The sequence below is a fragment of the Triplophysa dalaica genome, chromosome 9 (assembly GCF_015846415.1).
Source record: "Triplophysa dalaica isolate WHDGS20190420 chromosome 9, ASM1584641v1, whole genome shotgun sequence".
Lineage (NCBI taxonomy): Eukaryota > Metazoa > Chordata > Actinopteri > Cypriniformes > Nemacheilidae > Triplophysa > Triplophysa dalaica.
This window is the reverse complement of record NC_079550.1, coordinates 21,558,919-21,569,212: the sequence shown is the minus strand read 5'-3', so window position 1 is coordinate 21,569,212 and position 10,294 is coordinate 21,558,919. Positions and strand designations below refer to the sequence as shown.

Here is a 10,294-nt window from a genome sequence, read left to right as displayed (position 1 = left end):
TCTAGCGGTGTATAACAAAGTGCTAGCTAGGACAAATTACATTTAGTCATTAGCAGACGCTTTTATCCAAAGCTACTTAAATTATACGTCATACAGGAGCAATAATACAATAGTTACTTGGTATTAACACCTAGTTTCAGCAAAAGCCAAAACAATAGCTGTAGAGAGCAAGAGTTAGTGGTTTTTATTTTATTTTTCAAGTATTCACAGAAGAGATGGGTTAGAAGTAGTTTTTGGTAAGTTGTGAGAGATGTGGTTGACCGGACTGAGTTGGGAAGAATGTTCATTATACATTACATTTTAAATCTATCTGAAAACCCATTTAAGGAATATTTAATATTAAAATACAATATGAAAACAGCTTCACAACATTTGCCAAATGGCGAAACATATATTACATTTGTTAAAGTGTCCTTAGAAATGTGTTCGGAATTTTGTAAGCAGAAACATTCAAACAATGTTAAAAGTGGGTATTCTTAAGATATCAGAAAGAGACGGATCTTTTTGTTTAGTTTATTCATAATTCGAAGGTCATAAAAGAACAACATCATATAAAAATCAAACTTGTAAAAATCAGCCTCACTCATGCTTCAGCAGTTTACAGAAAGTAGCAACACTCAAGTTCAGATGCTAAAACCATTTGAGAACCAATTTAATCAAGCGTCATCATCTCAAACTAAACAAGCGCTTTTTAAAGATCTCAGGCACTGAAAGACATATATTAAGGGGCTCTGTTCTGGTTACACACCCAGCAACAAAAAGCATTAGTACAAACGGCCACAAAATCATATTCAGTCTAAAGTTACACTGCATCCACATTGAAGAAAACAGGCTCTTAGTGTTAAGATTAAAAAAATGTGAAGAGGTCAGTTTATGAAAGTTATTTCCATGGAAGACATGAACTTGTCTCGCACTTTCCTAACCTTCTCTGATAAATCTTCAATAAAATCATTGGTTAAAAACCTGATACTTTCCTCTGCCGAGTCATTTCTGTAGCGTGCATCGTCTGTGCACAGCACAAAGCTTCTCGTGACATCACTGACGCTGTGTTTAGTCTTCAGAGCGCAGGTGATATTTATCTGTGTGCTTTGGTGTCTCTCATTGGTACTGCAGGTAGTTTTTGAGCGTCTGTGGCAGCGGCAAAGTCTGGATGTGATGAATCCGCTGTCGACCAAGAGCCTGCCGGGCGGCCCGTCTGCAGAGCTCCATCAGGGGCAGGGGTTCGGCTGCAGGGCAGATCAAAGGTCAAGTTAGGGTCAAAGTGCAGCTAGTCAGATTAGCATCCAGACACATTCTCAAATCTTAAAGGAAAACTTGTATAGGACTTATTTCAGTAGAACACAAAAGAAGACATTTTGAGAAATGTGTTTTGTGGTCATAAAATGAACGTCAATAACGAGACTAACATTCATCAGAAGAATATATTTTGTGAAAGAAAAATGGGAGAAGCAACACAAAACTGAACAACAACAGGGTGAGATTATAATAATCATGTGCGATATACGTACGGTCCAGTCCATTGATGTAGGTCATGGTGACCTCGCAGTGACCCCACACGGCACTGACGATGGGATACACTCGCTTTCCTTTCAGCCCACGAAACGCTACCCCCAAGTAATTCCCGTCGGCGCAGAACCCGAGCGTTCCCTCGTCCATGTCCAGCACCACCAGAATCTCCTCCGGTACGGAGAACGTCCCTTCCTCATCCTCATCCTCGATAAATTTGGGGTAAGATGGCAACGGCCCTCTCTGACTCTTCCTATCGTGGTACAGTCTGCCGCGCCCCAAATCCCAACCCCACGACTCCGCGTCGCTGCCAACCATGGCACAATACCCCACAGCCCTTAAAGAAGCCAGAGAGGTGGCGACGCCCACCATGGCGTGCGTGCCGCGCTGCCGCACGGGCCAGCGGAGGGTCCAAGCGTGAAGCCCGCGGGTGAAGCCCACTTTTCCCCGTACGCAGTCAGTGCTCTGGGCCACCGGGTGGCGGTGGAACGTCAGGCGATCGTCATCCTTGATGAACAGGTTGAGTGAGCGGTCGTCTGGGTTCCAGGCGTGGTGAAGCTGAACGTCCGGTCCCGCCGGTGGCATATCCAAAAGCAGCTCCAGACGGGGAGGTAGTGGGACCCCACGGGTACGGAGCGACGCACATGCCGGTCGGTAAGCCAGCTCACCTGTCTCCGGCTCATCAGCAGACTTCAAACCCGACACCCTCTGCCCCATCACGGCCCGGACACGGGCATCAACAACAACAGCCGGGGTTACCTCATGAGCTGGATGGAAGAAAGTGCGTCGGCCAATCAGATGAGGCAATAGGGCTCCATGTCAGAGGAGCGGTCCAGACTGAGAGAGAGAGAGAAAGGAGAAGTGTTTACTACTGGACGGGTTTCAAAGCATCAAAACAAAAACAAGCATATTAAAATAACACGCACTACAAAAATGAACTGAGAAAGAGGCTTCAGAGGAGGTTCTCTAGCCTGAAATGAGTTTTCACAGCATCTGACTCTCACACTCCACTGGGACATCAAGAGAAATCACAGTGAACCTGAGAAGAGATTCACAGGAATGTGAAGACCGGAGGTAAATATTCTCTCATGAGCTACAAAGAAAGAAGCTATACAACGGTCATCCTCAAATGACGGGAACACGCAATAAATACCAACAAGAGCAAACCCAGACTGTGCTGAAGTCAGTCCAGGAACTCACTAATATCAAAAGACACATTTCCCATAAAGGCCTCGGATGAAAAGCCGGACTTGTCAAACTAAGCACTTCTGTTATAAACATGTGATCCTCACTTACAGAAAACAAAACTAAAAAAAGACCAGATACAAATATAAAGGGGCAGTTTCCGGGACAGGGTTTAAGACTAACTTAAATTTTAGAGGTGTCTTGATCGAAAACAACTCACACTGACATATCTTAAAACATAACAGTGTGTTTGTTTTGTCTTGAGATGCACACCAGTAATGTTTTAGTAAGGTGTGCTTTTTAAAACGACTAAAATATCCTCATTTAACTAAGGCCTAGTCCTGGTTTTTAAACTAACCCCTGTCCGGGAAACCGCACCATAGTGTTCAGACTAGATTCAACTAACAATAAACAGGAACAGTTATCAAGACTACACAAGATGATACACGAGCAGAGTCTGATCTTATTCTCCACGCATCGTCTCCTTCAGCAAAGAGCAAGAAAAACATAAAAAGTGGAATGAAACAGACCAAAGAATAAAAAAGACACGTTTCTCTTGTCGTCCCTCTCCAACACTCCTTCATGTGGAGCATTTCTCACTCGCGCTCATAAGATGATGAATCCCTGAAGGAAACTTCAGTGTAAGTGTGAATAACTGAGCAAACACTCACCTTCTAGATCACACCAGCACTGCAGGAAGATCTGACAAAGCTATACGTTTTATTACATACGTTTATTACCTCTATGTGTGCAGAAAGAGACTTTAGATTTTATTTTCCACGGTTCATGGGCGAACAAGGTTGTCGTTTTCATTTTTCGGTTGTAGTTCACACCGATTCCGTTGAAAGGACGCAATAGAAAATAGTAATTTCGCACACCCTTAAATAAGCATAACGTTTATCAGCGATTATTCACTGTTGTCAGCCATAAATAAGCAAACAAAAAGCAGTGAGCAGCCAGTGAAGTTCAAAAGGTCAACAGGAGTTCAACATAAGGTCAGTGATAAATGAAAGACCCCCGCAGCAACAGTCTGATGTTTGCGTTACCGTGACGACCGCGTCCTCGGTTTGAACTCCATGCACAACAAAATTGGCCGAGATGAAAAAAAGAGGAAACGGCTCTGGACACTTCCTGCTTCTCTCTCTCGTTCTGAGCATGCTCACAATGGCCGTCCGTCTGTGACCTCAGCTGAAGGGGGAAATGACAGTGAAGAAATAAAACGACACAGATATTTGTGGCCAGAGACGGTCTGGATCACGGGGCGATTCTGTTGAGCGGCCAGTCATAATGTCCCCATGGTTATTTTTCTGTGACCGTTCATGACTCATGTGTCTGAGAGCCACTGTACACATACAGATTTAGTATGTTTCAAATTAACTTAAATAATAATACAAATGTGACACGTGCCTCTTACAAACCTCATGTAAAGACATCAAAGACATGTATGTGCAAACACACGTTTGTCTGTCTGTCTGTGTTTGTGAGTGCTTGTTTGCATAAGGGTTAGACCAAAGTTTTTATAATGAATAACGAACATATGCAAATTCTATGAGGGAAGTGGCCATGATTTCAAAAGACTTTTGACACATTAGACAAAGAGAGTGAAAGAAACTTTTGCTGACAAGAGTCATTCAGTACGTCATTGTTTTGATGATTAGTTGATATATGTCACAATATTGTGCATCTGTTCCAGATAAACACACCGGTGGGTCAGAACATGATTAGTTTATCTCAGAACCCCTTTCAGGATGATGAAAGACGGCACACAAGCCCATTAACACCGTCAAAACACTGAAGCCCTTGTGCGTGTGCGCATTACTATGACACCGTTTCTGTCAGACGGCTTTAAAAACGAGGCGTGATTTTTAAAACAACGCTCGGAAACGATATATTAAAAATCGCAACATTGTATCAACGTAACACAACACAAACAAACCAGCCACGCGCTGGATCTACTTACTCTCGCGAGAATCCCACGCAGCTTCGGTTCGCACAAAGACGCGCTTCTCGAGTTCCTGTGGGTTTAGCCGCCGTACTGCGAGCGTAAATATATAAATGATATCTTGTATTAAAACCAACTTTAGCGAGAAACGATCTCGTCTGCTTGCTGTCGTTCACTTCCAGCGGGGAGGAGCTCAACGCGCGTACGGCTTTTGTTCCGCGAGATATTATGTGGGCGACGTCACGCGACGTCGGCGAGCGCTGATTGGTCACGTCGGCACGTGGGCGGTGAGGAGTCGCAAGACTCACGATTATACCAGACGTGAATAAATAAACAGATATTTTGCAAAACACTTGTAGTTATTTATTAATTTAATCATTTTTTTTACTTTAAATTGCCTTGATGTTATTTTTTATTAGTATCTATACTATTTTTTGTTTTTAAAAAAACAATTGTAGTTAAATAACAATTTAATATTATATTTTACTTTAAATGACCTTGCTACTATTTTTATTAGTATCTATATTATTTTTGTTTTTACAAAACACTTGTAGTTAAATAACATTTTAATCATTTTTTACTTTAAATTACCCTGCAGTTATTTTTATTAGTATCTATATTATTGTAGTTTTTACAAACACTTGTAGTTAAATAACAATTTAATCATTGTTTTACTTTAAATTACCTTGATGCTATTTTATTAGTATCTATATATATATATTTTTTACAAAACACTTGTAGTTAAATAACAATTTAATAATTTTTTACTTTAAATTACATTGATGCTATTTTATTAGTATCTATATATATTTTTTTACAAAACACTTGTAGTTAAATAACATTTTAATATTTTTTTACTTTAAATTACCTTGCTGTTATTTTATTAGTATCTATATTATTTTAGTTTTTACAAAACACTTGTAGTTAAATAACAATTGAATCACTGTTTAACTTTAAATTACCTTGGTTTTATTTTTATTAGTATCTATATTATTGTAGTTTTTACAAAACACTTGTAGTTAAATAACATTTTAATATTTTTTTACTTTAAATTACCTTGCTGTTATTTTTATTAGTATCTATTATTTTTGTTTTCACAAAACACTTGTAGTTAAATAAAAAAATAATCATTTTTTTACTTGAAATTATCTTGCTGTTATTTTTATTAGTATCTATATTATTTTTGATTTTACAAAAGACTTGTAGTTAAATAACAATTTCATCATTTTTTTTTACTTTAAATTTCCTTGTTGCTATTTTTATTAATTTAGTTTTTACATACACTTTAAAGCTCTAACAAAAAAGCCCTAAGATCGACTTTATTTGAAAAAGCAAAAAATGTAAATCGCTGCAGGTATGTATAGATATATGTTTTTGAAACAGTTTCTGTTTCTATACACAAAGCGTGCATTCCCCTGCAAAAATAAACTATGGCTTTGAAAACCAAGTAAACCATGTGGTTTGCCACAGTAACCGTAATTTAACCATTGTATAAAAAATCCCCCAAAATGGTCATGTCCATTACTTTCTACTCTTGAACTAAAAAGGTTAGTTTTTGTAAGGGTAGTTATAGTGTAGATATATTAAAAGCGTTTTGTATTTATTATTATTATCATCTGTAATTGAGAAGTCATATTTTGAGCAATGGCAGCTCTCTAGGCTACGACACAACCACAGACTAAATTTAATAAGCAAGCAGATGTTTTTATTTACTGTATCATAATGACAAACCAATGCCTAACAGACAGTAATTAGGTCTTCTCGACATGACAGAAATGTGTTTACTTTTATGGTAAGTAAAAAAGTGCATTCATAATAATACGTTGATTTTACACTGTAGCTTCATTACAGATCCATCTGAATTGTTTCCTTGTCTGAGATATTGACAGTTGAACCTAATGCGACCCCGAATGCAGGATATAGTGGTTCAGTGAAAGTGGTACGGACTCTGTGTAATAGGGTCATTCTATCAGAGATGTTGTAGAAGTCCAAAATTCCTGCCCTGTGATCCAGATACACACCTATTCTAGAAGAAGCAGGGACATGCACCTGTGCTTTATTATGTACAAAACAGAAATTCTGCCCATCATAGCCAAGTCTCCAGGATTTCTTGTTGTAGCCTAGTCTGCAGTCATGACCGGCTCCTTTACGACCAATGCCTTTATAGGAAACAGCCACAGACCAATTGTCCCCATGGCACTTGACTTCCCAGTAACAACGGCCTTGCAAACCCTCTCTGCACATGACATGGCAATAATGATCAAACCGCTCAGGGTGGTCAGGATACACCACAGTCCTTTTAACATTAGACACCGTCATATTTCTGTCTGACAATATGAGATCGCTGTTTACAGTGTTTGGGTCCAGGTGCAGCTCACAAAAATCTGATGATGATGATGAACAAATACAAACATAAAAATACTGGCACACTGTAGTACTGTAGTTATTCTATTAAAAAAATGGATGTTAATGAATTGTATGTTCGTGCTGAAGTAATAATAGCAAGCACAGCTCAACTCACATTTTAAAAATTCACTCCGGATGTTAGGTTGTGATAGGTGCATGATGTGAACATTTGAGACTGAGGAGACAAACAAAATGACATATTTACCAAAATATTACCCTTAATATCAAACAGTAAAATTATACTTTTTTCATGCAAAATATTTTCAGACCTTCTCGAGATATTTTGTCTGTTTCCTGCAGAAAGACATCTTCCAACGCCTTTTTGATTGTTGATATTGAAATGTCATTAAATGACAGATGAGTGTTCTGGGTGATGCCGGCAAGATCTTGAACTATGGGTACAGCACACATGGACTGAAAACTCTGCAATAAAACAGATAATTCAGCACTACTTTCTATTCTTAACAGGAAACTATAACTGAAAATATCACAGTGTTGACATTTCACAAATATCGTCACAAAAGAAGTTAAATTACCTTCAGAAAATGGACCTGATCATCTGTATTAAGAAGCTTGTTGATCTCTGTATCTCTTTGTCTGAGGTCTGCCAGCTCTTGATCCAACTGTCTGTTAAGAACTTCTGCTCGATCCATCTCGGCTTTCTCCTGAGTGCTGATCTGCTCTTTAACCTCGGAGCGTTTCATCTCAAGAAAGCGGATGAGATCAGTAAAGACCTTTTCGCTGTTTTCCATGGCGTTTTGAGCTGAGCTCTATTGATGACAAAAATCAAAACAACACAAATAAGTTGGTGCCTAACAGATATAGATGAAGATGCCATTTAGTCCTTCCATACTGATACTCACTTTAAAAGTCTTCACAACCTCACCGAGTTCCTGTTGACCTCTCTCTCGATCATGGATCATCTCTGTGCATGTCACCTTTGTGTTTTGCAACGCTTTCTAAAAATGCAAACAAAGATTCAAGGCTAAAAAACTCACCTTACAAATTAACGAATTTGCATTTGTTACCTTTTTCTTCGTCCATTCAGATTCCACAGATACCACACTGTGCTCTTTGTGATTGTCAATCATGCACAAGTAACAAATGCACCGGTTGTCATCCTGACAGTAAATCTCCATTAGTTTTCCGTGACGTTCACACACGTTCTCTTGAACTTGCGAGGTGGCTTTAACCAGTTTGTGCTTCATGAAGACAGGAGACTGATAGTGAGGCTGCAGGTGAGATTCACAGAAAGAGGCCAAACACTGCTGACAGGACATGACAGCGCTGTTCTTCTCCGTCGTGCAAACGTCACACTCCACACCGGAGTTCTCCTGAGAGCATGAAGCCGTGTGCACAGACGTCTTCTCCAGCTTCTCCATCATCTCAGATAAAAGAGTGTTTTTCTTCAGCAGAGGTCTCTGAGTGAAGCTCTCTCTGCATTGAGGACAGCTGTACGGCGGTCTCTGATCCTTCTGATCCCAGCAGTCATTAATACACATCAGACAATAACTGTGTCCACATGGAATAGTCACGGGCTCCTTCAGAGGATCCAAACAGATCGAACACAAGAACTGCTCGTGATGTTCACTCTCTGACATTTCTGTGTCCTAATGGATACCCCTTATAGAAACTGTTCAAATAGACATTTAAAAGCATTAATGTTACAGTTGCCTCTTGTTGGATTGGACAATATTCCAAGTCTGTCATTCCAAGCATGACAAAAAATTGTGTATTTATATGCAAGAATGTGTAGTTTCTTACAAAGACTGCATAAAAAGGCTCCCTTTGAATTAAAGCAAATGCTTAACTGACACCAGCAGGTATATATTTGATTCTTATTTCATTTCAAAGGCAAATCATTAGATACGGTTTGTATAAAGTTCTTACCTGTATCGACAGGTTAAACTACTCCGATGTTTCTTCCGGAATCTGCAGCTAAAGAAAGTTTCGTTCAATTTTCATTCACTTCCTGTTCGTCAGAGCGCACTTGCCTCCAGTAGATGTCGCCAGAGAGCAACAACGATCAGAGTGAGAATTTCTCGATCATCTATAATTAATATGTAAAAGACTGAATCCGAAACGACTGGATGAGTTGGTAAGCATTAAAAAAAAGAGTGTTAAATGGGTAGTGTTTTGCGGGAATGGGTGTTGTATGAATGCGATCGACCGTCGTACGCCATATTGACGTGATCATGTGACGTAAATATTATTCCGTTCATTTTCGATGGCGGGTGGCAATTTACGTTTGAGGCGCATGTCCGCCACCTACTGTACTGGAGGATGGGCCAGAGATTAGCCATGTGATGTAATGACAAGCGCAACAATTTAAATTATGAGAGACAGGTTGCATTAACACTGTATTAACATGGGTTTTGTACAAGTAAACAACAAACGAAGCCAAGCTTTCAATTTTCTTCAAGTGCAGTACATACAATTTCATGTATTTTCCTTTTTTACCTTGTAGTGCTACATGCTTTTTAATAAAAGTATATAAAACTACACCATTTCAACAGGTCTCTTCATTTTTCGTTTGGATAAATAAGTCATTTAATTTGAGTATTAATTGGTTATGGGCTTTTTTGTGTTTTGTAATTATTCGTTTATGAAAGGTGATTTTTATTCACCTCCATTCACCAAAGGGGCGATTCTAGGTTTTCAATATTAGGGGGTTCAGCCTCCAATGAGGATATATGTATATATGTGTGTGTGTGACCCTGAATCACAAAAACCGGTTTTAAGTGGCACGGGGATTTTTTTTGTAAAAGACAAAAATACATTGAATGGATCGAAATTATCGGTTTTTAATATAAGGCCAAAAATCATTTGGATATTAAGTAAAGATCGTGTTCCATGAAGATATTTTGACATTTCCTACCTTAAATGTATAAAATGACTAGATGTTCTACTACAGTGCCCCTGATTAACAACTTCAAAGGCAATTTTCTCAATATTTAGATTTTTTTGCACTCTCAGATTACTGAGTTTTAAACGGCTGTGTCTAGATACAGAAGATATTGTCCTTTTTTTAACAACTCATATATAAACAAAAAGCTTATTTATTCAACTTTCAGATTAAGTAAACATCTAAATTTCGAAAAATTGACCCATACGAATTGTCCAGGGTCACACATCCTGTTTGGATGCCTATATATTTATATATAGCCACACTCTGAGCACCACATACTGTATGCATTATTTTAATAAGAAAGTTTTTAAAGGGGACTATAAAGCGATCTCGAATTCTAGTACATA

At 38.8% G+C, this 10,294-nt stretch overlaps 2 protein-coding genes across 2 annotated transcripts; both read right to left on the bottom strand.

The window, feature by feature from the left end:
* Nucleotides 1-499: 499 nt before the first annotated feature.
* Nucleotides 500-4,866, bottom strand: spsb4b (splA/ryanodine receptor domain and SOCS box containing 4b). The gene is made up of 3 exons (XM_056756791.1): nucleotides 4,652-4,866; nucleotides 1,509-2,343; nucleotides 500-1,226 (listed from the first exon to the last, which is right to left on the bottom strand). The coding sequence occupies exons 2-3, from the start codon at nucleotides 2,221-2,223 to the stop codon at nucleotides 1,099-1,101; spliced, it is 843 nt and encodes a 280-aa protein (XP_056612769.1). The 5' UTR covers nucleotides 2,224-2,343; nucleotides 4,652-4,866; the 3' UTR covers nucleotides 500-1,098.
* A 1,450-nt stretch (nucleotides 4,867-6,316) lies between these two features.
* On the bottom strand, nucleotides 6,317-9,222 carry LOC130428606 (E3 ubiquitin/ISG15 ligase TRIM25-like). The gene is made up of 7 exons (XM_056756778.1): nucleotides 8,930-9,222; nucleotides 8,068-8,672; nucleotides 7,903-7,998; nucleotides 7,576-7,809; nucleotides 7,309-7,462; nucleotides 7,155-7,214; nucleotides 6,317-7,017 (listed from the first exon to the last, which is right to left on the bottom strand). Exons 2-7 carry the CDS (start codon nucleotides 8,638-8,640, stop codon nucleotides 6,479-6,481), a joined length of 1,656 nt encoding a protein of 551 aa, XP_056612756.1. The 5' UTR covers nucleotides 8,641-8,672; nucleotides 8,930-9,222; the 3' UTR covers nucleotides 6,317-6,478.
* Between the last annotated feature and the right edge of the window lie 1,072 nt (nucleotides 9,223-10,294).